This window comes from Hylobates moloch, unplaced genomic scaffold, assembly GCF_009828535.3.
Source record: "Hylobates moloch isolate HMO894 unplaced genomic scaffold, HMol_V3 SCAFFOLD_3, whole genome shotgun sequence".
Lineage (NCBI taxonomy): Eukaryota > Metazoa > Chordata > Mammalia > Primates > Hylobatidae > Hylobates > Hylobates moloch.
This window is the reverse complement of record NW_026652278.1, coordinates 21,008,600-21,035,818: the sequence shown is the minus strand read 5'-3', so window position 1 is coordinate 21,035,818 and position 27,219 is coordinate 21,008,600. Positions and strand designations below refer to the sequence as shown.

Sequence of the window (27,219 nt, the reverse complement as noted above, 5' to 3'; positions counted from 1 at the left end):
CCATTTTTAATACTGTCCTTTCCTTAAGCCCCTAAAACCAATAGATCAGCAGGTCCTGTTGCTAACTCCTCCCCAGAAATGTCTTCTCTAAGCCTTCTTCTCTCTCCCAACTCTGCCTATCACAGGCCACACACCCCCATTGCAGCAGCCCGTGAACTTGTTTCCTGCCCCCAGCCTCTCTCCAATCAAGATTATCTTCTATACCAGGGTTTGGCAAATTACAGCACAGGCTAAAACTAGTTTGCAACTGGTTTTTATTTTAAAAATGTTATTGAAATACAGCTATGTCCATCCATTTATATATGGACTGTGGCTGCTTTTGTGCTATGTTGGCAGAGTCAAGTTTTGAGTCAGATACCAGATGGCTCACAAAGCGGAAAATATTTACTATCTTGGCCTGTACAGATAAACTTTGCCAGCCCTTGTTTTATATCATAGCGGGAGCTATTTCCCTTAAAAAATACTACTCCCTTTCTTCAGTTCCTTCAGTGATGCTCCATTGCTCAGGGTCAAGTTCAATTGCTATTGGGTTGCACGCCACTTAGTGAATAACTTACATGTTTCCACCTACTTGAAATGCTGCCTTTTCTTTTCTTTTTTTTATTTTTTTTCTTTTGAGATGTAGTCTCACTCGCTCTGTCACCCAGGTTGGAGTGCAATGGCACAATCTCAGCTTACTGCAACCTCCGCCTCCTGGGTTCAAGCGATTCTCCTGCCTCAGCCTCTTAAGTAGCTGGGATTACAGGCACGTGCCACCAGGCCCGGCTAATTTTTGTATTTTTAGTAGAGATGGGATTTCACCATGTTGGTCACGCTGGTCTCGAACTCATGACCTCAGGTGATCCTCCCGCCTCGGCTTCCCAAAGTGCTGGGATTACAAGCATGAGCCACCACACCTGGCCAAAATGCTGCATTTTCATATAAAGTTCTATGCTTTGGTCTATTTCCAGACCCTTTTGGTTTCTGAATGGCCAGAAGGCTTGGTAGTAAATACTTTGCAGCTTGGGTATGAGTTCAAGGTTTTTTGTTTGTTTGTTTTTTGAGACGGAGTCTCACTCTGTCACCCAGGCTGGAGTACAATGGCGTGATTTCAGCTCACTGCAACCTCTGCCTCCCAGGTTCAAGAGATTCTCCCACCTCAGCTTCTCAAGTAGCTGGGATTACAGGCACCTGCCATCATGCCCAGCTAATTTTTTTTGTATTTTTGTAGAGATGGGGTTTCACCATGTTGGCCAGGCTGGTCTCGAACTCCTGACCTCAGGTGATCCTCCCGCCTCAGCCTCCCAAAGTGCTAGGATTATAGGTGTGAGCCACCGCCCCCTCCAAGTTCAAGGTTTTAAGACACTAAGTGGTCTCGAACCCTTAGAGACCTTGCTTTCCTCATGTCTTGGCTATAGCATGTGGCCAGCTCACACGCTATCTTGAGTAAGTCTAAAAGCTCTTCTTTGGTTTCCCAGGTGTATGAAGCTTATGGTCAAACAGAATGCACAGGTGGCTGTACATTTACATTACCTGGGGACTGGACATCAGGTAAGTCCTCCATCTGCTGGGCAGGAGGTGCCATGGTTGGGAGAAAGGTTCTAACTGAACTAGGACTTTGGAGTTTAGATAACCTCAGTTCTCTGGACTAATGTGGCAATTGCAAAATTCAAGTTTTGGGTCCAGGCCTGCCTAGTCTGCATTGGTGCCAGGTGATTTTTCAGTCTTCCTCTTCTAGGGTCAATTCATAAATATCTTAGAAATATGCCTGGAATTATCACCATGCAAGAGTTTCTCAGCTGATTCAGCACGGTATGTTCTAGGTCACGTTGGGGTGCCCCTGGCTTGCAATTACGTGAAGCTGGAAGATGTGGCTGACATGAACTACTTTTCAGCAAATAATGAAGGAGAGGTGGGTAGGTCATGCCCTGTGGTCAGACAGTCATGGTGGGGAGGTTTATATCAGAAAGAGCAAATAATTGTAAGCAAACTTGGATTTGGCCCCTTTGAGATCTTTAGCAAAGAATTAAGCATTCTGAACTTCACTTTCCTATCCCCTATTGGAGACTTAGATCTGATGCTCTTCACAGTGTAGTGGAAGCCATCAAATGATTTAAGGGGAGCAGGTGTTTCATAAACTGCCCATGCTGGGAGAAGCAGCCTTTGCTATTGTCACCGCCTTGTATGTCTGCTGTGCAGATCTGCATCAAGGGTACAAACGTGTTCAAAGGATACCTGAAGGACCCTGAGAAGACACAGGAAGCCCTGGACAGTGATGGCTGGCTTCACACAGGAGACATTGGTCGCTGGCTCCCGGTGGGTATATCATCAGAACTCCTGGAAGTCTATGCTAATGGACTGAGAAGAACAATCTGCTTATAGCAAGAGGGGCAGAAATGCAAGTAGGTTAATCAGCTGAGGCAGCTGGAGGGAATTAGGTTTGTACCCCACCTGGCTTATGACTTCCTCATACTATCCAGAGAAGAACATACAGACTGAGATGGTGGATCACCTGAGGTCAGGAGTTCAAGACCAGCCTGGCCAACATGGTGAAACCCCATCTCTACTAAAAATACAAAAATTAGCTGGGCATGGTAACGGGCACCTGTAATCCCACCTACTTGGGAGGCTGAGGCAGGAGAATCGCTTGAACCAGGAGATAGAGGTTGCAGTGAGCCAAGATTGTGCCACTGCACTCCAGCCTGGGTGACAGAGACTCTGTCTCAAAAAAAAAAAAAGAACATACATTTGAAATAATCTAGGTTGGCGTGGTGGCTCATGCCTGTAATCCCAGCACTTTGGGAGGCCAAGGTGGGCGGATCACACGGTCAGGAGATCGAGACCATCCTGGCTAACACGGTGAAACCCCGTCTCTACTAAAAATACAAAAAATTAGCTGGGCGTGGTGGTGGGCGCCTGTAGTTCCAGCTACTCGGGAGGCTGAGGCAGGAGAATGGCGTGAACCCGGGAGGCAGAGCGTGCAGTGAGCCGAGATCACACTACTGCACTCCAGCCTGGGGGACAGAGTGAGACTCTGTCTCAAAAAAAAAAAAAAAAAAAAATATAGGCTGGAAGTCAGGAGATTTGTGTTCTAGTTGTAGCTTTTCCATGGACCAACAATATAAAATTCTGAGAAAGTAATTTAACCTGTGAATAGGAGCTGCCAGAGCTAGAAAGTCTTTCTTTCTTTCTTAAAAAAAAATTTTTCATAGAGATAGGGTCTCGCTGAGTTGACCAGGATAGACTCAAACTCCTGGCCTCAAGCAATCCTCTTGCCTTGACCTCCCAAAGTTCTGGGATTACTGGTATAAGCTACCACACCAAAAGTACCACCAGAGAGTACTTTTGGTATTTTGATCACACTGTTATAGAAGACACCAAGATGAAGACCAGTTGAAGTGTTTTCTTCTTACCTTATTCCTTATCAAATATACAACCAGCAAGCAGTAAGTCAGTGATCCTAGCACTGTTTTTAGACCCAAACTGAAGGTGGGATTCTTTAACAGGTCAGGTAGACCTGCACATTAGAGTTGGCATGGGTCCCCTGCAATGGAATAGATTTGCTACCAGCCAGGGAAAAATTAGATGACTTCTCTAGGAAAGGGGAAGGGAGATGTACTACTCTGTGTCTTTTTTTTTTTTTTTCCCATTAACTTTTCTTGAGGCAGAAGTTGTGGTTTCAGGCCAAGTGTGGCGGCTCACGCCTATAATCCTAACACTTTAGGAGACTGAGGAGGGAGAATTGTTTGAGGCCAGGAGTTTGAGACCAGCCTGAGCAACATAGCAAGACCCTGTGTCTGCCAAAACAAAACAAAACAAAAACCCAAAAAACTGGTTTGATAACGCCGTTGGTCCACAACTTTTGCCTCTTATGAGTTTCTTGGGATAAGTATCCTCCCTATTAATTCACAGGCATATCAAAACAAGGAAGAAGGATTTCTAAATCAAGTGTTTGCAGAGGCTAGTGTTTGTCTCTCATTGACCTTCACAGCCCCTTTCTGTGGGAGATACAGAGACATATTTTTAGCATAGCCTGATAATTAGCAGTAGTTGCTATTAGTTTTCCTAAGAAGAAAGGAAATTATTGCAAGGGCAGTGATGGGATTTTCCAAAAGATCTTCCCTCTCAAAAGTTTTGTCTTAACTATGTGCTGGGGAAGTGGGAATGTCACCAGAACTTAAAACTCCTTTCTTGCTCAATCAATATTTAAGATTTAAGTGAGATTTAAGGAATGCTTGACAATGTAACTTTTAAGAACACTGGTCCTAACGATGCATTTTATTGATTTGGGTTTGGCAGTATCTTGCTAATATATTTGTTTCTGTCTAGTAACAGAATTAAATAACACTCTAATAAGCCTAGGATGTAAGCAATAGATATGTCCCCACACCAGGGTTATAGAAGGCTGCACCTTATTAGTCACTTTCAGATAATGAACGTTAGGCTGAATTGATGGCTAATTTATCGAGTCGGCCTTGTGATAGTTCCAGAGTTGGTTTAGTCGCCCTACTTAGGGTGTTAGCATGTGGATTGTATTTGCCATTTGTCCCAATTCTACAATTCAAATCCCTAAAGACCTAAGCTCCTCAGACCAATTAGTTCAGAGAAATGAAGCTGCAAATGACCTTTGGTGGCTGGTCAGAGTCCTATCAGCCCTGTTGCTGTCCTAACAAGCCCAGTAATTGACTTGCTTGATTAGCACAGTGGAGCTGTTTGAGCCTGCTCCCGGATCTAACAAGGAGGAAAACATAACAGGGAGTCAAGCGGTGGGAGAACTATTCAAATCAAATCAAAAGTCTAAACAAAAGACAACACCTCTATTGCTGAGAGTTCTGAAAATGAACTAATTGGAAATTAGTGATTGGAAATTGAGAGCTGCGCAATTTCTTCCTCGGATGAGGCATCAATTTGCATAACTCCAGCAGATCCAGGAGACTTTCTCTGAAGCTGCGCATTAACTCTCCACATAGATACACAGTAAAGACAGGTTCTTGCTGTACGATGCTTCCCTCCCCTTTCACCAAAGCCAAGAAAGAGAAATGAAAGACAGCTCAAAAGTCTCTGGAGAAATCAGCTTTAGAGAAGAAAGATGACTGTGACTTCACCACTCTCCCCACTGATATCATCTCTGTGGCTCAAAAATACTGATACTTACTTTTATCTGTCTCATGTAGAATGGAACTCTGAAGATCATCGACCGCAAAAAGAACATTTTCAAGCTGGCCCAAGGAGAATACATTGCGCCAGAGAAGATAGAAAATATCTACAACAGGAGTAAAGCAGTGTTACAAATTTTTGTACATGGGGAGAGCTTACGGGTAATATATCATTTTAACAATAGCCCATTTCAGTCACAAACCATGCTGGTTCTTGTAGCTACAGGAAATTTGTACAGTTGGGTTCAGAATGAGAAGATCCAAGCTTATCAATCTAAAAAAAAAAAAAAAATGAAGTTACATTCTGAACCTCAAATAAGGCAATTTCAATTAAAAAAATTTTGAAACTCTGATGGACGTTGTACACGAATCAGTAGAATTGTTTAGAATGGCTATACTAAAAGGTAATGATTCAGTAAAAAATGAGCTCCACATTGTACTTAGTTCCCATTCCTTAAGGAGTTCCTTAAAGCTGTGTTTAAGTGTGGTATGTATAAAACAACAAACTGTTGCAATATGTATAAAACAACAAACAAAAGTTTGATGGACAAACTTGTTCTTTTATACGTACTATGCTTAAACGTAGCTTTAAGGAACTCCTTATCCCAAAACAACATACTGTTTTATACACACTGTGCTTAAATGTAGCTTTTGGGGGGCAAGGGGAGAGTTGACATGGACAAGCCAGAGGTGCTGTAAGCTTAATGTTGAAGGATCAGATTTGAATGGAACATCTTTGTAATGAGATATTGAGTGGGAAAATGGGATTACAGTTCCATGGGTGTTGAAAATATATGGTGAGAAAAGAACACTGGTACTGGATTTAAGGTTTTGGGGAAATAACTATTCCAATGACATAATTCTGCTCTATTTAACTACTGGGGGACATCCCTACATGACTTCTTTCATGCCTTTGCGTCTTTTATTTCCTTTCCTTAGTCATCCTTAGTAGGAGTGGTGGTTCCTGACACAGATGTACTTCCCTCATTTGCAGCCAAGCTTGGAGTGAAGGGCTCCTTTGAGGAACTGTGCCAAAACCAAGTAAGTCTTGCCTAGGAAAGCTTTATGCACACCCATGGGCCCATCGTGGAGGAGAGGATGCCTCACCAGTTCCTGCATCTGTCACAAGTGGCTGCAGCCCAAACAGACTGAATAGTTTTATGAGACTCGGGGATAGGATGGAGAGTTTAAAAAATAAAACTCTTTTCTATTTAAAATAATATGTTCATTGTAGGAAAACATTGGGAAAGAAGAGTAAAAATGCTATTCAGAGAAAACTGTTAACACTTAGATGTGCCTTTTCTTCTCAGTTTTTCTTTCAATATTGGGCATATAATGTGCTTGTGCATAGTTTTATATTCCTGCTTTCATACTGCACGGCTTTGACAGGCACTTTGAGTTGGTTCATGCTTAGCCCTTCAGGCTCTTTTTGAAACAGCCATGCTTTAAGTGATGTTTTGTATTCTTAGGTTGTGAGGGAAGCCATCTTAGAAGACTTGCAGAAAATTGGGAAAGAAAGTGGCCTTAAAACCTTTGAACAGGTGTGTACTACCACTGACGTTATACTGGCCTCTTGTCATCTTAGAAAGTTTTGTTTAAAGTTTCCATCTAATGAGGTTTAAGTGTATAATTTCTAAGGAATTGATTTTAGATTTTGTGCCATTAACTACAAAATGACCTTTCGTAGTTACTTGTACAGTCCTTATTTGCTGTTTATTGTCCATTCTCCCTTCTCCCTACTCATTACCTTCTTAAATTATGTTTGTGGGAATGGGCATGTGTTACTGTTACCTTTACCATTTCACTGCATCAACCTCACTTTCTTCACAGAGCACTCAGGGGGCTCTGCAGAGAAGTCCAAATCACTAATGAGCATGGATGTGTTTGTGTTCATCTTCCAGGTCAAAGCCATTTTTCTTCATCCAGAGCCATTTTCCATTGAAAATGGGCTCTTGACACCAACACTGAAAGCAAAGCGGGGAGAGCTTTCCAAATACTTTCGGACCCAAATTGACAGCCTGTATGAGCACATCCAGGATTAGGATAAGGTGCTTAAGTACCTGCCTGCCCACTCTGCACTGCTTGTGAGAAAATGGATTAAAAACTATTCTTACATTTGTTTTGCCTTTCCTCCTATTTTTTTTAACCTACTAAACTCTAAAGCCATAGCTTTTGTTTTATATTGAGAGACATATAATGTGTAAACTTAGTTCCCAGATAAATCAATCCTGTCTTTCCCATCTTCGATGTTGCTAATATTAAGGCTTTAGGGCTACTTTTATCAATATGCCTGTCTTCAAGATCCCAGTTTATGTTCTGTGTCCTTCCTCATGATTTCCAACCTTAATACTGTAAGTGACCACAAGTTCAAGGGTCAAAGGGACCCTCTGTGCCTTCTTCCTTGTTTTGTGATAAACATAACTTGCCAACAGTCTCAATGCTTATTTACATCTTCTACTGCTCAAACTAAGAGATTTTTAAATTCTGAAAAACTGCTTATAATTCATGTTTTCTAGCCACTCCACAAACCATTAAAATTTTAGTTTTAGCTTATCACTCATGTCAATCATATCTATGATACAAATTTCTCCGATGCTCTTCTGCATAAATTAAATTGTGTACTGAAGGGAAAAGTTTGATAATACCAAACATTTCCTAAACTCTCTAGTTAGATCTCTGACTTGGGAGTATTAAAAATTGGGTCTATGACATATTGTCCAAAAGGAATGCTGTTCTTAAAGCATCATTTACAGTAGCAACTGGGGAGTAAATCCGTTCCCTACAGTTTGCTGCTAAGCTGGAAGCTGTGGGGGAAGGAGCTGACAGGTGGGCCCAGTGAACTTTTCCAGTAAATGAAGCAAGTACTGAATAAAAACCTCCTGAACTGGGAACAAAGATCTACAGGCAAGCAAGATGCCCACACAACAGGCTTATTTTCTGTGAAGGAACCAACTGATCTCCCCCACCCTCGGATTACAGTTCCTGCTCTACCTTACCCACAGATAACACATGTTGTTTCTACTTGTAAATGTAAAGTCTTTAAAATAAACTATTACAGATACGTTGTGGTGTTTCTTGCCTCATGGACCATGATAAAAATCAGTCTTAAACAAGGACCCCTTAAAAATCAAGTACAGTATCTGTTCTTAAACTTGGGTACACAATAGAATTATCTAGGAAGTTTAAAAAGAAGACACTAATGCCCAGCACTTTGGGAGGCCGAGGTGGGAGGATCATGAGGTCAGGAGATCGAGACCATCCTGGCTACTACGGCGAAACCCCATCTCTACTAAAAGTCCAGAGGGGGCCTAGGCAGCAGGGCGCTGGTGGGTCAGCACCACTCAGAGCTCATGCACACCTGGCCAGGTCCTGACAGTACCCGGGCTTGGCCTCACCTTTGCTCCAGAGCGAGTGCCAGGTGCAGGAAGAGGCCAAGAGGTTGGTGGGGGAGAGGGGGGGTTTCCCCTGGGCCCCCTAGAGCACAGGGATGCACGGGTCCACAGCCACGGCTGGACAGCTGTGGCTACGCTTGGCTCCTGCCTATCACGGCTCCCCCTCAACCCCCTCAGGCCACCGCTGCCATCTGCTGCCATAACTATGACCGCAATATCCCATTAATAGGGTTAATATATTGAAGCAAGTGTGTCATGTCTTAAGCCACGTTTTAAGATGCCAATTGTCCACAGGGCAGCAGAGCAGTTTTTCCATAAGGAACTAAGATGAACCTTTTTAGTCAGCAAAAAGAAAAATGCTTTAGGTAAAAACTGATTATACAGAACATCCATTGATCTTTATTTGATTTGACAAAATCTGCATTATTAAAAGACAGGTAACAAAATCTGAGCTTATACTGAATCTGACAAATTGAGTTCAATAGTATCTAGAATATCATATAAGAAATATCAACTGAGGGAAAAGAGAAGTACCACATGCAGATGCTCCTGGCAAGGGGGGAACTGTATCTGCAGGTGAGGTCCAGAGTGTGCAGTGCATAAGAAAATCCTACAGAAAATGCCATTAACTTACTTGGATGAAATGTTTTTCCTTTGAGGGGGAGGAAGAGGTGGTAAAGAGGGGCAGGAATTCAAAGGCATATGCAGAATGGCTTCTCCATTTCAAAATGGTAATAAAAATATTTAAATCATGGCACTAGGGCACCTTTGAGGAAAAGAACATCTTAACCAGAGTAGGCTCATTGCATAATTCTTTAGTAATATGTACAATTTTCAAGTAATTAAGCAGACTTAAAGGATAATTTCGTTTTAACAGCAGCTATCTATTTTTCTTCTCCCCCTCTGGGGCTTGATCTGTTTCAGCATCACAGGGACACTTTTCCACACATTTTCTAGGGAACCATCCCCTTATTCTTGAAACACCTGAGGGAGAAAATGAAATTGAGGTGAAATAGTCTGATGGATGACAGTGACATTACTGAAAGCAGTAAGTCCTATTACTCAAATTAATAAGCTTTTAGTTAGACTTTTATTCCCCCCTTTGCTATGTTTTATAAGCACGGTTTGAAGGGGAAAAAAAAATAAGGTTTTTAAATGTTCATAACAAGCTAGGAACAGGTATTTCCCAAATTTGATGATCCAGAATAGGGACTAACGTGGTTAAAGACAGCTCCTAACTGGAGTCAGGGGGAACTCGGTATGGGTGTTTACTTATATGTGTACGATCGGGAAAGGTGTTTTTGGCACACCATCACACTATGTCTTTTCCGGGGAACTATCTTCTTGTAGCCTTTGTAAATTTCCTTTTTAGATTTTTTTCTAACATATATATTTCTTTTTTTTGAGATGCAGTCTTGCTCTGTCACCTAGGCTGTAATGCAGTGGCACGATCTCGGATCACTGCAACCTCCACCTCCCGGGTTCAAGTGATTCTCCTGCCTCAGCCTCCAGAGCAGCTGGGATTACAGGTGCACGCCACCATGCCTGGCTAATTTTTGTATTTTTAGTAGAGATAGGGTTTCACCATGTTGGCCAGGCTGGTCTTGAACTCCTGACCTCAAGTGATCCATCTGCCTTGGTCTCCCAAAGTCCTGGGATTACAAGTGTGAGTCACCACATTTGGCCTAACATATACATTTCTATATCACGGCCGTCATAAGAGGTTAATTTATGATTAACCCCAACTGTTTTTTAAAGAACATCCCGAGCTAATCTTTACTTTAAAAAGAAACAATTATAAAACTTAAGAAAAAAAAAAACACAAAGTTTCAATCTACCGGTTTTTATAATAACTTAAGAGAAATGCTCATCAAAGTTGGGGGAGCAAATAGTACAGGGGTTTGGTACACAGAATGTGGAGTCAGACTGCTTGGGGTTAAGCCCTAGCTCCGTCTGTTTTCAGTGCATAGCTATGGGCAAGTTGCCTCTCTGTGCTTCAGTTCCCTCAATCAAATGTAAATAATAGTGCCTACCTCCGAGGTCTTTTGGGGACTTTTACACCTTAAGGGTAGCACTTATACAAGTACTTGTCACATAGTTAAGTTATGAGCTCAAATGTTAGCTATCATTAAAAAGACCTGAAAAATACAAGAGCCATAGAGATATATATAAGGAAGTTCCTTTTGTTGTTTAGTGATATGCCCTTCTATGCAGTTCCCCTAATGCATTAGGCATGATTGGTTTATAAAAGTTATTCTTGTAAAATTTGGAATTATTGCTAATAGTCTTGTCCTTTAAATATGCCCTTCCATTTCCATACCTTCTATAAAGGAATCATCAATAATTTTGTCTCCATACAACCAGTATCTGAAATATTTAAAAGATGAAAATTAATTTTTTAGGCTAGATATTAATTTTGTCATTGAAGAAGAAATGCAGTACTTCCTATTACTTACCGTAAACCTCTTGTGGCTAAAATGAATTCCCCTTTTTGCAGCTGTATTCGAGGCTCTTCGGTGCAGGGGCTTGTGAAGAAGGTTTTGATTCCTTTATTCAAAGGGCAGCAGGCACCACTATAATCTTCTATTACTTTATAGCGAACCTGTCATCAGTGATCAGAAGAAACCTTTAAATATTCACCCATGATATCTGAGTTTTAAGTCTGAATTTCAAATTTTAAAGGGAGATCCAAAATATCCAGTGACAAGCCTTCTAGTTCCCCTTCTAGGGGAACCTCCCAGTTCCCCATCCACCCAGTTCCCTGGGAGGCAACTAATATTTCTTGTTCTAAAGGCTTTTCTTACTCCTCTTTTCAAGCCCATAGCTAGAATTAAAGTTAGAACAGGGCTAAGAATATTCTGCCATGATGGAAATGTTCTATATGTGTAGTATCCAATGCAGCAGCACTTGACACATGTAGCTACTGAGTGAGCACTTACAATGTAGTGAATGCAAACAAACTGAATTTTTAAATTGATTTAATTTTAACAAATTTAAATAAAACAGCCACATGTGGCTGGTGGCCATCATATCCAACAACATAGTTGTAAGGATAGGTTTCACATTAAGGAGCTGTATTGAGGATAATTATTTTCCTATGTTGGCAATATAAATTGACTAAATTCCTCCCAACCTCTAGTCCCAGTTATTTAAATAAAAACAAAAGTTAACTGCATCAATTTTCAACAAATGTATTAAGGAATACTATTTAATAAAGGCCAACAATTGGTTTCTAGTCAGTCAATTAAAAAAACTGTACAGAAGTGCAGAGCCTAACAAAAGAAAAAAAAAATTACCACTGCAAAAGAAGTACTTACACTTCTGACTCTCTTATCTGCTTTTTGTTTCAACTGTTCTATCTGTTTGGAAGAAATAAAAGGAAAAAAATGAAGTCTCTTGTCTCAATGTTGAAAAATAGCCTTTCCTCATCAACTGTCAGAGTGATATGGCAAAACCCCAATTTCCCAGCATTTCAAGTTGCTGATAATTTAAAGGCCACAGGTTGTTTTAGCATGGAAAAAAGGCCCTATGCTAAGAACCAGAGGCTGAGAGTGAGGTTTTCTTCTTGCTATTCACTCTCTAATGTCCTCATCTGTGTATACTCCTAGAGTGCTTACTGTGGCCCAGGGATCAGGGAATATATTCTCTGCCCTCATGAAGCTTCTCAGGTGAAAACACTGAGATTCACTGATTCTGTAGAGACATAGCAGACAAACTACAAATGAATAATGAAGAACATTTAATAATGAAGTCGAATCAATGAATAAAGTCATCATTATAACTTTGACATAGCTACTATTAAATATCACTATATTAGACATAATAGGAGAAATAAAGATAACTCATGATCTCTGTCCTAGAATCTTACGAAGTTACAGATATAAGATACCAGAATTAAATAAAAATATGAGACTTCATGAGCTACCACAGAGTAGTATGTGATTAAATGCCACATTCAGATGAGTCTATGGGGGTAGGTTAGACTTTATGGAAGAGGTAAGATTGGAACAAGTCTTAATAATTTTAGATAGAGTGGAGGTCATATAAGATGGAAAAAATTGTGGGCAAAGTTGGGTGACAGGAATGTATAAGGAATTCATATGATACTGTAAGTTGGAAGGTAATTTTTGGCCAGATTTCATAAAACTATGTTAAGGGATCAGGACTTTATCTCACAGGTATAGAGAGTTAAGGAGATATTGAAAGAAAGGGAGAGACATGATACAAGGAGTGCTTTAGAATTATTAGATTCATTTTGACATAGTGAAAACATTCGTATTACTTACTTTACTACAAAATGTCACTTGAGTTGAGGTGGAGTTAAGGGAAAGAGGGTGAGGCAAAAAGGAAGGGCTATTTGAACAAAAATACTCACTGTTAAGCTGTATTGGTGACAGCCTTCTCTTACTGGCCACTCAAGTCCATCTCCTTCAGGGACCCCTGACCACGTAAATACCTGTTTAAAGTTCCTCCATCTACTTCCCATATCATATGGAAAAACAAAGACTTCATCTAGTTGATAATACTGAATTCGATCTTTAGCCTGTGGGTAACAAAGATATAAGATGGTAGATGCCTCTGTCTAAGTGGCCTTCAGTAATATGTTATTGAGAACACTTATTTCTCAAGTTTCTAGCATTCATAAAAATACCTCCTCCTCACTGTATTATTAGTGTACATGGAAGCAATAGACAACTTCATCACAGTACAGGAAGAACTTGATATAGAATACCAACCTTGTACATGATTACCTAGGAAATATCTGACAGGGTTTCTTTAGGAATAAGCACTCATAAAGGCTTATTAAAAGAGTTAGCTAACTTTATCTCATATATAAAAAGTCCTCAATGCTCCTGGTTGTTCAGCAATACCAAACAATTCAGGTACATAGAAGAGATGCTGATAAACAGATTCAGGAGAAAGGTAAGGGTTTATTCAGGATGGAACTGTTTTATTCAAGATAGAACTGTTCTGTGGGGTGCACCAGAATGTAACAGTTGTATCAGAGGGTAACAGTTGTATCCTGGATGGCAGTGATGTCCACAGGAATGGCCAGGAAAGGTGTAATAGGAGAGTTGTTTTATGAAAAACACTTTCTAAAGCTAGCAGATACATACAGAAGATCTTCTTTCTTTTTTTATATTATCACACATGTATACATAACTCATTTATATATGCATTTATATGTACATGTTATGCATGTACATAACTATTCAGCTTGCATAAATTATATTCCAGGCATTTAAATTGTTAGCTTTAACTTAAGGAAATAAACTGGCTTTGGATTTCTTAAGTTCCACTGACACCTAGTGGTACAAAGATACATTATTTATTTTAACAATAAGTGTACAAACCCCTTCAAATTTGTTGTATATAGTGTCTGGTAATTTCTATAAATTTCCTATAAATTTAATATGGTCATTTGTTTGAATTTTTTACTCAGCAATAAAATGCCCGTTCTGAAATAATTTCTAGTCTATGGCCATACCATTCAGCATACTCAATCTCATCTGAGGTAATTTCTAAATGTAGCATGGTGGCTTATAAGCAGCCTTGGTCATCCGCAAAAATAAAAAAAAAAGTTAATCTAATGTCAAGATATTTATTATACTTATTAGAAATGATACTTTGAAATATTTGATTATCAGGGGACAATGTTTTATGGAAAATGTTGCAATTATTTGTTAAGTGATATTAAAGTTAACTATTTACTAAAATAATTATTAAGCTATGATGCACATGAATCTATTAAGTTATATAAATCCATCCTCCCCAGAAAGTAAGGAATAATTTCATTTCCTTTTTTATAAACAAAGCTTCAGAGTCTTCAAAATGGACTGAATTTCAAAGAAAAGAGATCTAGGCTATTTACAAAGAAAAACTGTTAAATATAAGAGTAATTTATAAAATGACTAAGACATGTCTTTGCCTAACAGAAACACTCAATGAAGTTAGGATTCTATCAATATTGTATGTTAAAATGTGATGAAGGGATGTGGTAGATGCTATGGGAAAAGGGAACAAAGGAAACAAAAAGTACTTAGCCAAGTCTAGGGAGTATCCAGGAAGGGTCCTTGGGAGAAACAATACCTTAACTAAGTCTTGAGAAGCAAGAAATCAGGCAAAAAGAGAGGGAAGAGCATTCTAGGCAGAGGAAACAACACATGCAAGGATACAGAAGCATAAGATGTACAAACTATAAGTAATTTAGTATCAAGTGTGAGACATGGTAGAGAAGGGTAGGAAACGAGGCTGGAGAAGTAGATAAAAAGAAGTTGGCCAGGTGCAGTGGCTCATGCCTATAATCCCAGCACTTTGGGAGGCCAAGGCGGGTGGATTACTTGAGGTCAGGAGTTTGAGACCAGCCTGGCCAACATGGTGAAAGCCTGTCTCTACTAAAAATACAAAACTTAGCTGGGCATAGTGGCATACACCTTGTAATCCCAGCTACTTGGGAGGCTAAGGCAGGAGAATCACTTGAACCCAGGAGGTGGAGGTTGCAGTGAGCCAAGATTGTGCCACTGCACTCCAGCCTGGACAACAGAGCGAGACTCCGTCGCCAGAAAACAAAAAAAGAAGTCATAAAAGGTCTTATTTATGTAGAAGCTAAGAAGCTCAGACTTCAACCTGTACATCAGTGGTTCTCAAAGCATGCTTTATAGATCACTTTGAGTTTTCAGGACTTTTTCTTGCTGGTCAGCAAGGCCAAGCTATTTTCATAATAATACTGAAATGTTATTTGTCTTTTTGTTGTGTTGACATTTGCAATAGTGAATAAAACTGTTGGCATCTTAGCAAAAACCAAGGCAGTGGCACCAAACTGTGTTGGTAGTCATTATGAGCAATTTCATGTAAGAATGTCCTTGATGAAGCAGTAAAAATTGTTTTTAAATATTAAATCTCAACTCTCAAGGAGATGTCCTTTATTTTTAACAGTCTGTGTGACAAAATGAGAAGTATACATAAAGCGTGCCCAAGTAGAATGATCATCTCAAGGAAAATAGGTGTTAAGCTGTAAGCTAACAAAAGCTGTAGAGCCAGCTTTTTTAATGTAACACTATTTTTATTTGAAAGAATGAGTAATATAGCAAACTAAGGTTATTCAGACTTCAGTACTTGGTGAACATTTTCTCAAAAATGAACAGTCAGGCAGTCACTTCAAGGGAAATGACTGACAGTATGGGTTGATAGTAAAAAATTAAGGCTTTCAAATGTATATTAGAATTACAAGAAAAAAAACAAAACCTTGTATCTACCACTGTGAGCCTGACAGCTTTCCAATACTTAAGGATTTTTTTCTCATAAAAATGATATATTGATATAAGTGAATGCAATTTTGGGATATTGTATAATGAAAGGTGTTTAACTTTTGGAAAATCTACATAACCCAGTAAACTAGTATTTGCCAAATGACCAATGCCTGATGTTACATAAAACCACATATTGGTAAAAGATTCATTCAAAGAGCAAGATAGGCTGATGAGTTTTAAAATAAAAAGGTATAAAAATCTTACTGATAAGAAATATCACTTGTCAAGTTTTCAATGTAATACGGAAGAACATCCACTATTATCATGTAAAAGGCCTATTAAAATATTCTATCCTTTTCTACCTACTTATCTGTGTGAGGCTAGATCTTCACATACTTCGATCGAAGCAACATATCTCAACAGACTGAATGCAGAAGTGAGAATCCAACCATCTTCTCTTAAGTCAGATACTAAAGAGATTTGTAAAGATATAAAACAATGCTATTCTTCTCCCTATTTTGTAATTTGGAAATTGTGAATATTCCCCTGTGGCAACAATCAGCTTGGTCTGCCAGGCAATTCCTTGGTATACAGGCTTGCTCCCCTTCATGGACGTTATCTGCCCAGACCCTGCAGGTATTTGGGTTTCAACCCCTGCCACAGGAATGGTGAGGCTCTGAGAAGTTTTAAACACAGAGCAGGGTAGTCAGATTTGTGTTTCACGCTAGAATCACAATGGACAGTATGAAGTATTGGACGTTGTGAGGTCTGTGACGAGCAAAATGTTAGGAGCTTCAGTGAATGTCTAAAACACTGAGAAAAACCTGATGGCAGCTTGGTAGGGTGGAAGCTCCTTTCCAAATGGGCTGCTTTCTCCTCTAGTCTAAGAGATAACGAACAGATGGTTTGACGTGTGGCTTAGGCCTCTGCGACCACTCAGGGTGTATGAGAAGCACCTTTCTGTGGGAGTTACAGAATGAACAAAAATGTTTCCTATATTCACCTTTTATGTGGCATGCAAATGACTTACGGTAGGCATTTGGCAGCCACGTTTTCACTTTCAGGCACTTTTCGTTAATCGGGTCTAATAACAGACTTTATTAATATTCAGGATTTTACCAGTCCTTTATTAATATACTTTTTTAATATTGAAGAAACAATTATTAAAATTTACCTTCTCTTCAATCCATGACTCAATAGAAGTTTTGTTTCTGAGAATTATTTTCATCTGGAAATTAAATGATAGTAAAATTTAATAATGTGACCTTGGTTCCTTTAAGATTATCATATTCATAATTCTCTGAGATAGCTTTTATTACTCCATTCCATAGACAAAGATACCAAGGATAACAGAGGTTAAGTACCACAATTACCATGTCATCCATCTGACTCCAAAGTCCTTGTTCTTAACTACTGCACCATGGTACGGTACCTCTCTGTAACAATGATTACACCCACCCATAATCAAATCTGAATCTAGTATGTTAATCAAACTTCATGTTATAAGTACTATTTTCAGAGCAAGGTTTAATAAAACATTGATATAATCCATTGAATCAGTGCTTACTTATAATTTGCTATTAAAATCTTTTATCACTATTTTTAACTAACTTTAAATTTATAATTAATCTATTTATGAGAAGTAACAGTGATTCATTTCAGTCAACCTCAATGTCTCACTTGCCTTAAAAATAATGAACGTATTCAGTCTTTATTCTATTATTTGATTTTCCTAGATATGACTGATTCCACATATACAGGCTTTTATATTATAGGATCTTAGTTTATTTCTAATATAATTGTAAATTAGAGGCATTGGGGAAAATTTTTCAAAGAATTTGGTCCCAGGCTAGTAGACGATAATAAAGTATAAACAAAACCAGATTATTTTAAAACCAAGAGTTCCTTCAAAGTCTGGCTGTGCCTTCAGAGAGACAGTGTAGTATGTTAGAAACAGCCTTGGTGGAGGCTGCATGAGCCGAGATCGTGCCATTGCACTCCAGCCTGGGCCAACAAAGCCAGGCTCTGTCACAAACAAACAAACAAATAAACAAACAACAACAACAAAATAAACAGCCTTGGCCCAGGAGTCCTCATCATATTCCAAGGGCCTAGCATAATACCTGGCCCACAGTAGGCCTTCAATGAATGAATGAATGAATTACGTGAATGCAGTAAGTCATAAGAATGGTTTTTGGGCCGGGCGTGGTGGCTCACGCCTGTAATCCCAGCACTTTGGGAGGCTGAGGCGGGTGGATCACAAGGTCAGGAATTCAAGACCAGCCTGGCCAAGATAGTGAAACCCCATCTCTACTAAAAACACAAAAATTAACCCGGTGTGGTGGTGGGCGCCTGTAACCCCAGCTACTTGGGAGGCTGAGGCAGAGAACTGCTTAAACCCGGAAGGCGGAGGTTGCAGTGAGCTGAGTTCGCACCATTGTTCTCTAGCCTGGGCGACAGAGTGAGACTCTGTCTCAAAAAAGAAAAAAAATGGTTTTTGGTCCCTTCAGAGCCAGGTCCTCCTCCTCTGTGTTCTCATAGCACTGTGCACATAAATCTATGATGTACATATGGCCCTGTATTAGTTAACTGTTTAATATTAACTGTCAGTTCGTAAGGGCAGCTACCTCTTCATTTTCATTTTTGCAGCCTTAAAAATTAGCAAAGTGATTCATCAGAGTAGGCATTAAATAGCATCTTTATCATAGGGCTGTTATGGAGATTAAATGAGCTAATACATGTAAAGTGCCTAAAACAGTGCCTTACACATAATAAGTGCTCAATAAATGTTAGCTATATTATGATTACTACTATTATTAAATATATACTATTATAAAATAACATTAAGGTTTACCAAGTGCATGAATGGGTGACATTGGGTAAGTCACTTAACCTTTTTGAGAATCAATGAATTAATCATCTGTCGGGAAGGGAAAACAGTAAGACTCCTCTACTGGGGTGGATGTGAAGAGCAAGAGAGACCGTATAGGTGAGAAGAGCTCTCTCAATTTTGAAGTGCTCCAGAACTTACTTAACTTGAAGTTAACATTTTAAAAACTAAATCAGTACCCAGAAATTCTGGCAAAATTAAATCAAAATTATCTGACGAATACAGAGGAGATTAGTTACCCAAATGAAAGAAACGAAAATAATTTCCATTTCATACCGCACACTTAAATACAGTCTTTATCTCTTTCTTGTTCAATCAGTCCCAACAACTTGACACTTTTGACTAGAGGTAATTGAGATGCTTACCTGGATAAAAAACAACATCCCAACAGCTATGGTTGTTCCTAAAGCTAATCCCAAGGCAAACAAGGTGGTAGCAAATGCAGCTAATCCAAATGGAACAATTGGAAGAGGATCTCTCCGGGCTGCACTCATGTCAATCTTCACCGTGTTCCACCCAAAGGAGAGCTGTCGCAACAACAATAGCACACACACAAAATGTTTGGTTATGGTAACTGGTCAGACTCTACTGTGACATGTAAAACAACTGGATCAAAGAGATGACAACATGGCCCTGTGGCCAAAGCAAACACAGCTATTTTTATTTTATTTTATTTATTTATTATTTATTTATTTGAGATAGAGTCTCACTCTGTCGTCCAGGCTGGAGTGCAGTGGCGAGATCTCAACTCACTGCAACCTCCACCTCCCAGGTTCAGGCGATTCTCCTGCCTCAGCCTCCCAAGTATCTGGGACTACAGGCATGTGCCATCACACCCGACTAATTTTTTGTATTTTTAGTAGAGTCAGGTGTCACCAGATTGGCCAGGCTGGTCTTGAACTCCTGACCTTGTGATCCACACCGCCTTGGCCTCCCAAAGTGCTAGGATTACAGGAATGAGCCACTGTGCTGGGCCAGCTATTTTTAATTAATATTGTAATGAGCTCGGACCGACGTGCAGGATATCATTCTTAGTTTTCTCAAATGTTACTTTTTGTTGTTGTTGTTTCCTCAGAAAGTGTCAAGGAGACCTTACCAACATTAACATGCATAAACAACAATAGACACTAATCTAAACCAGAACTGTGTCTTTTCTCTTCTCTTGCTATTCTATACCACAGTATTCTTCTACAGTGACAAGTGCTGCCTAGGATTCAGTTGTTTCTTCCCTCATGTTTTACAAACAGTGATGAAGAACTGATAAAATGCAGGCCAAATATGGCCACAGATGTGTGCTGCCTGGCCTGTATAATGTTTCAACATTCAGAATTAGGTGCCAACATTTAAAAATCAAGAGATTTCACATAAAAATTCAGATTTTCAGATTTTTCTGGGCTAGAATTTCCAAACACCACAAGCTGGCGGATCAAACATGGGCTGTCCCCTCCCCAAAGGACAGATTCTCCAGTTTGGCAGTCCCATCAGGTGTGTGTCTCTCGTTTACTTTCAAGGCCTCTTTAGGGAGTTTTGTTTGTGTCCCCTGAACTTTATCTCATGACTACTTGCCCATAGATCAACTTGATCTCTTGCTAGTTTAATCTGTTTATATTTTATGGTGTGCATCTGCTCCATGAGCCACCTTCCAGGGCACTAGAATCAGAAATGAACAAAGAACTACAACTTGCCACATGAACGGGATGGAAGTAGGAAGCACTAGGGTTGTCTTTTTTTCTTCTATTCTTTCCATAACTATTAAGTTTGAAGTCTAACAATTACATATACAGTACTAAAATATTTATCAGCTTCAACTACAGCATGTACGTTTTCAGAACAAATAATCTTTCCTCATCTTAAAATTTAAGTTTTAATGCTTTCTAAAAAGGAACCCATATACCAGTAAAACAAAGTTCTATTTTCCCAACTAAATCACAGAAAGCATATTTCCAAAAGGAACCTCTTAAATGTTGATAACTACCATTTAATCTTGCATGGATGATTTTATAACAAAACATTTTCATTTTCACTTACCCGATGATAAAGCTGTGTATACATAGTCATCACAAAAATGAAAGCAGCATGGATACAACCCAGTGGTGCTAAAAGGAGAAACAGTGTGAACGAAGCATGATTTTGGTAACCACAACAGTTGTTGATCCAAGGACAGTGATGGTCCATCTTCATCACACATCTAACAAGAAAAATTTACATAAAACATGAGGCAGAAAATCCTGTCTACTTTAAATAACTTTGGTCTTCAAAAGATCAAGCAAATAGGAATCCAGCATGTCCATGAGCTATGGGAGAATTATACTTCATGGAACAGAAAGAAAAATCTTTATGAGCTTTTAAACTATGAACAGTGACTCCTTTTAAATTCTAAACGGCACAGGAAAGGGCAGGCTTTCTAATAGCTTCTGAGGAAAAGATGTCAGCTACAAGTATTTGTTTAAAGAAGTCAGGTGACCCACTGAAAGAGGGTCTCTTTATAATGCTCATTATGAAGAAATGAGCATGGTTCCTGGTTTTCTTCTAGTTTGTAAGTGTAGCGACCCAAGTGACCTACAATAGAGACTCAACAAATCCCTTATAAACCTCCATTGGGGTTAATGGGCTCAAACAGACACATGTAACTTCCTTCCTGTTCTCATAGTATCCTTTAGTTAATGGATCTCTGAGCTAAGCAAGCTAACTCCAGAATATAAGATATGGTATTATAAGCAAAGTCTTGCCGTGCATCTGTTCCTTACTGTTTTTTTGTTTTGTTTTTTTTTTTTGAGACGGAGTCTTGCTCTGTCACCCAGGCTGGAGTGCAGTGGCGCGATCTCTGCTCACTGCAAGCTCCGCCTCCCGGGTTCACGCCGTTCTCCTGCCTCAGCCTCTCCGAGTAGCTGGGACTACAGGCGCCCGCCACCACGGCCGGCTAATTTTTTTGTATTTTTAGTAGAGACGGGGTTTCACCGTGTTAGCCAGGATGGTCTCGATCTCCTGACCTCGTGATCCGCCCGCCTCGGCCTCCCAAAGTGCTGGGATTACAAGCGTGAGCCACCGCGCCCGGCCTCCTTACTGTTGATAGAAGACAGTGTTCTGGCGTCAAACAAAACTTTATTTGCTTTCAACGGTTCTCTAAATTTCTTACTAATCAGTGATTATAGCTGTTCAATAAAAAAGGTCGCAGGTTATTTCACATTTTTAATAGTCAGTTTTCTTCTAAGTTTTTGAAATTAAAACATTTGTGATAATAGGCACCTGGATTATTAGATTTGTATAAAGTATAAATGTTTGTCAATAAGTAATGGGAAAAGCAGATCTCCCTCATAATTTAGACTCAGAACAATTCTAAAGTTAGTCCAGACGGCAGCTGACTAACACAATTAATCTTGATATACGGAAACAAACTTAAGCTATAACTTTTTCCCTTGTTCTTGTAGGACAAGAGGCAAAGTAAATCTGTATTTTTCTGGACAATCTTTTCACTTGTAACAAAGAAGAATTCAATCTATTTATTATCTAGATAATTTAAGTACAAAATGGCGATTATGGACACAAGTATTTGACAGTATTTTTTATAATATGGTAACCTTGCAGTGAATAGAAGTAGCACTGATGTAGTAGAAGCAACAGTGAAAACATCAGTAATTAGTCGATCAGTCCTCCCTGAACAGCAAGAAAGACAGGTACCTGTTACACTTTCTGCAGTGATGTGAACGTGGTGCCTTGTATGCTTGGCAGACTTTACAATACTGGAGATACATGGTATCCTGAGAAATTTCCTTGGCAGCAAAACAGAAACAAAAATGCATCAGATACTTGAACATAAGTATGATTCCTAAGGTATGATTTTCTTTTATGGGCGATGGGGGAAGGAGGGAATCTTAACTTGCATTTCCAGTCCTCTTATCTGAGCTAAAATATTTTTAAATAAGAGTTTTCTGGTAAGAGCAGTATCACTTTCCCAATTACCCAGAAGTCCTTTTAAATTTTTCTTCCTTGTGCTCCACCTAAATTCAGTGTCACTAGTTGGTTCTACTTTCCCCAAATCTCAGTGGATTCAGTTCAGAAAAAGGTAGCTGACAACTTAGCAGGTATTTTAGAGTGAGGAGTTAAGCATGAGCTGATACTCTTACTGAAATCTGCTCCTTCCCTGACATTACCCCGGTCACCACCCTTTTCTTGGGCCATTTTAATCACTTCCTAACTAGTTTTCTTTACTGTAGTTTTTCTTTAGCACAAACCGTGTATTGTCAAAATAATATTCCTATAATACAACTCTGACTGTGTCAGACTCTGCCTGAAAACCCCTAAAACTTTCTATGGTCTACAATTTCTCAAGTATTTAAGGCTGTCACGATCTGCCTTTCTTTCAGCTGTCTCTGCACTACATAATCTTTTCCCCAGTCACACAGGGCTGTCCAGTTTCTGAATATGTGGTCCCACCATTCTCTCAACCGGAAATGCCCTCTTCCCCATCTCCTTTGGAAATTCCCACTCTTCCCTCAGGTCCCCAACTAAAAACACTCAATTCTTCTAACTTTAACAGCACCCATCACGTTCTACTTTATAGTTTAGTGATTTGCACAAGTGCGTTTGTTTCTTGCTTAGGTTATGAGCTCTTTCAGAATTCAAATTGCGTCTGTGTCTTACCCTCCTCTGTACTCATTTTGAATAGTACATAGCACATGATATACACCAGTGTTTCCCAAACTTTAATATACCTAAGAATCACCTGGGCACTTTATTAAAATAAAGATTCTGATTCAGTACGTCTGAAGTGGAGCCCAAGATTCTGCCTTTCTGACAAGCCATCAGGTGTGGTCCCTTAGCAGGAAACATGGACATTCATAAGCATAAATTTCCCACTAGTTTTTAAGCTATAAATGGATTTGAACTAAACTTCCCAATGTTATATTTTCAGTGCAATGATTTTAAAACTTTATGATTTAAACCAGCAGTTTCTAAAGCGTTTTTCTCAGTTCTAAGGGATGTTAACGTATTACATGAAAAAAGGTCCTACAGCCAAACCTCACTGTGTATGACATGTGATGTTTTCTAAACTTTTGACCATGAACCTACCCCACCTCCACCCCACCTCCATCTTTTTTTTTTAATGCAGAGCAAATATTCAATAAAATTGCTTTGGAAAATGCTATTTTGGATCAATGTGTTCAGATATGAAATAAAGCCTCCAAACCTAAATGATCAGTGATTAGAGTAATATACTTAGTCTCTATGAGGACAAACAGTAGGCTGTGTTTGGTATTATTGGTTAGCAGACAAGGCAAAAACCAAATATATGATTATCATTAAAGTTCATTGTCTTACAGAATCTTTCTTACCGGTTTCCACCCCAGAGGGACAAAGCCCGGACCGACAAACATGGCATTGAAGTAATTATAAAGAATCATGACAGTCCAATTTATCAACATGATGAAATTCACACTTCCTCCAGTTGTATGTAAGGGCCAATACCACAACACAGAGTCAATCATGGCCATTGTAGAACATATTGCTATAACACCAAGGGCTATGATGGGACCCCAGTGACACAGTCTCTTTAATTCTTGTAGATTTTCAAACTTGATAACTGAACAGAATGTACCCATTTTGGCGAGGAAGAATGCCTTCCTACTTTTAAAGAATTATAGATTTCCTTTTTCTGTGCGCACATTTCCATGTGCCACAAGTCCATGTGTGTTCTTTAACTGTCATGCCTTCAAGCTGTGAACTGTTAACGCAGATTACACCATTTTCACTGTCAGGCACCCAAAGCTCTTTATCTTAACTAGGAGAATCCAGTATCTTGGTCTGAAACCCAACCTAAAGAAAACAAAATGCGAAAGTTCAGTTAAAACAAAACAAAACCTTTATTGCATATGATACTTGTTAACTACAGTAAACACCTACACAACAGCATCTCACAAGTGCACTACATTTTGGGATGCATATCTTGTCAAATGTCAAAAAGAATTACTTTTGACTTATCCAAAGTAAGTTTGAATGGCATGCAAACTGGATACATGATTCCAAAATAGTTGTTTTTATTCCTTCTTCGCTTATCAGAGGACTGTCACCATCCAACGCTTAGTGAATAGTTTGAGAAGACAAAGAATTTTAGAACTGAGAATCAGGACCTTAGAGTTGATCTAATTCAATTTCCTTCTTCATAGAATAGAAATTGTCTTAGAGAAGCTGAGTAATTAGACCAAGGTCACAAGTAACAGGTGAACCAGGATAGAAGGCAAGTCAACGAACTCCCTTTATGAAATTCTAAGCTGCCTCTTATGAAGTCTTGAATTAAGCCAAGTGTGAGTCAGACATGGTCTATGCCATTTGCCTGCAGTCTCCCCCACCCCGCCACCCAAACATCAAGAGAACAGTCAATTTGGCCCAAAAGTAAAGGAGCGACACCGAAAGCAAAGAGAGCACGCAAGGAAAGGAAGGGAGGAGAGGGAGCGAGAGTGTGTGTGGTGTGTGTGAAATTATGACCAGAAGAGTATATGAGAAGAACCTGAATTAGAAGATTCGAGAGAAGAAAGAAGAGGAAGTGCCTCCAGGAGCGAAGGAAACGGAAGGCAGGGCGGCGAGCTCCGGAGAGATTTGTGGAAGGGCATCTCTGCCTGGACTGATCTCAAGATCTGGAAGAGGATCTGAGCTACATGGATAATACAGACTACCACGCAGCAGACGCTGTTGACTTGTGCCTCAGTTTCCCGCCCGAGTCATGGAGCAGAGGGCTTAGAAATAAATCCTCACCCAAGGAAGAAATATCCTGGTAAGCCAAGTTGGTCTCAACATTCAGGAGAGCCTGCTCCCACTCTAGTGGGACAAAGACCACCAAAATCGTGCTTATATTCCCTGCCTTGACTCCCACCTCAGTGTGGTCCCTGGTGTCTGCTCCTCAGCCATCGCATATCCGGGGCGGCCTGGGCTCACCCGGAACAGATTTTTCCCTCCTTGGATGACTCTGTCATGGGCACCTCAGTCCAGGACCAGCAGAGAGCAAACCCCGGCAGCGAGAGGCTGGAGTGCGGGACCTGCTACAAGCCGAGCACCTCTCGGCCAGCGCCCTCGCTAGGACTCTCCCGCTCAGGCCCCCTGCGCAGTCTCTGTTACTGTCACTTCCGGAGGTTCGCCGCCTCAAACCTCCCTCCGGAAGCAAGCTCCTGTGCCCTGTAGCGTGTGGATCCGGAACCGATTCCCAGAACACGAAGGGGGAGAAAAAAAAAACGCTTCTAATGATCCCTCAGAACCTGCATATTTTCATACGCTTTTTTGGGGGGCCACTAGTTGGGGCGCTTTTCCTTAGCGAACTTACTTATTTTAAAGTCGGAGCGGAAAATAAAGCACGCACGCAACCCAATTTCCGGAGAACCGAGATTGCGACGAACAACCAGGAAGCGGCTGGGTTGAGAGCTGTCCCCGGTTCTCCGTTCTGCTCTCGGGGGCACCTTCCGGGGTTCCTAAGCCGCGGGGCCCCTCGCCGCCCCTCGAGGCCCCTTCCCTGACCTAGGCTTTGGCCTGGGCCACTCGTTCCGGAGCCGCCATGTCGTCCGACTTCGAAGGTTACGAGCAGGACTTCGCAGTGCTCACTGCAGAGATCACCAGCAAGATTGCGAGGGTCCCACGCCTCCCGCCTGGTGAGAGCCCTGCCCGGCTGGGCGAGGGTGCTGGGGAGAGCTGGGAGGGTGCGGGCGGTGGAACGCCGCCCGAGTAAGTGTGTCTGTGAGGCGCGAGGCTGGAGTGGGTGGTGCCGGCTGTTCCCAGGAGGGATAGGGCTTGGCTTGGTTGAGGGTAAGGAGTCAAGTTCGAGTGTGGGGTGCAGTGAAAAGAGCCTTCGGAATCTGAGGCATCTGAGTTCGAATCCCGACTCCACCTCCTTGTAACTTGTATAACCTGGAAACGTTTCTTAACGTCTAAAGAGTCTTAATGTTTTCGTTTGTAAATTATAGAGATGTGAGTATTCAAAGAAAATGAATGAAAGTACGTAGCTTATGGATCTACAATCTACAGCGGCGTTATTGTGTTAGTAATAATATTGTTATAATTATATGCGGCAAAATAGAGGTAAGAATCAGGGTGCCTAGATTCAAATCCCACCTCTGTCACTTAGAAGTTGTGCCTCTTAACCCGGGAGATGGAGGTTGCAGTGAGCCAAGATCTCGCCATTGCACTCCAGCCTGGGGAACAAGCGTGAAACTCCGTCTCAAATAAATAAATAAAATAAAATAAAATAAAAGTTGTGCCTCTTAAGCAGACTTCTTCGTCTCTTTCAACTTTCCTTCTTAGTAAATGGGGGGAAATTGTACTTCTCTCATGGCGTTGTTAGGTAGATTAAATTTATATAACATATTTAAAGCGCCTTTTGGTGGTGGTAGTTGCTGTATTAGCATTAGTATTTTTCATACCCCCCACCCCCATTTCTTGTTTCTCATCCTTCTTGGGGATTTATTGTATAACCAACCCAGTTTTATGTAAAACTTGGCACAAGATAATTTTTCACACTTAAAAAATTTCACATCTCCCATCTGGAAATGTTTTTGTTTTTGTGTTTGCTT

At 40.2% G+C, this 27,219-nt stretch overlaps 3 protein-coding genes across 14 annotated transcripts in view; 2 read left to right on the top strand and 1 right to left on the bottom strand.

Moving 5' to 3' along the window:
* ACSL5 (acyl-CoA synthetase long chain family member 5) overlaps nt 1–8,196 on the top strand; it is a 50,489-nt gene extending 42,293 nt beyond the window's left edge. For 3 of the 4 annotated variants that reach the window (XM_058436021.1, XM_058436020.1, XM_058436019.1), the window contains exons 15-21: nt 1,458–1,530; nt 1,803–1,891; nt 2,179–2,295; nt 5,154–5,297; nt 6,075–6,176; nt 6,605–6,676; nt 7,037–8,156. In XM_058436021.1, the coding sequence (XP_058292004.1) occupies nt 1,458–1,530; nt 1,803–1,891; nt 2,179–2,295; nt 5,154–5,297; nt 6,075–6,176; nt 6,605–6,676; nt 7,037–7,177 (738 nt within the window). In that variant the 3' untranslated portion in view covers nt 7,178–8,156. Of the gene's footprint in view, nt 1–1,457; nt 1,531–1,802; nt 1,892–2,178; nt 2,296–5,153; nt 5,298–6,074; nt 6,177–6,604; nt 6,677–7,036 lie in introns of all 4 variants that reach the window. The other variant, XM_032177903.2, reaches the window with a different exon arrangement.
* Nucleotides 8,197–8,903: 707 nt separating this feature from the next.
* On the bottom strand, nt 8,904–25,769 carry ZDHHC6 (zinc finger DHHC-type palmitoyltransferase 6). 3 transcript variants are annotated; one of them, XM_032177875.2, is made up of 11 exons: nt 25,418–25,769; nt 24,001–24,481; nt 22,346–22,437; nt 20,696–20,855; nt 19,033–19,194; nt 16,952–17,005; nt 12,903–13,070; nt 11,845–11,886; nt 10,984–11,129; nt 10,848–10,894; nt 8,904–9,511 (listed from the first exon to the last, which is right to left on the bottom strand). In XM_032177875.2, exons 2-11 carry the CDS (start codon nt 24,265–24,267, stop codon nt 9,408–9,410), a joined length of 1,242 nt encoding a protein of 413 aa, XP_032033766.1. In that variant the 5' UTR covers nt 24,268–24,481; nt 25,418–25,769; the 3' UTR covers nt 8,904–9,407. The 3 variants fall into 3 exon arrangements, with proteins under 3 accessions (XP_032033766.1, XP_032033758.1, XP_032033773.1); XM_032177867.2 differs by having other exon boundaries at nt 25,536–25,769; XM_032177882.2 differs by having other exon boundaries at nt 20,696–20,763; nt 25,536–25,769.
* VTI1A (vesicle transport through interaction with t-SNAREs 1A) overlaps nt 25,702–27,219 on the top strand; it is a 464,597-nt gene continuing 463,079 nt past the window's right edge. For 2 of the 7 annotated variants that reach the window (XM_032177827.2, XM_058436017.1), the window contains exon 1: nt 25,705–26,301. In XM_032177827.2, coding sequence (XP_032033718.1) covers nt 26,208–26,301 — 94 coding nt within the window. In that variant the 5' untranslated portion in view covers nt 25,705–26,207. Of the gene's footprint in view, nt 26,302–27,219 lie in introns of all 7 variants that reach the window. The other 5 variants (XM_032177843.2, XM_058436018.1, XM_032177811.2 and 2 more) reach the window with 4 other exon arrangements.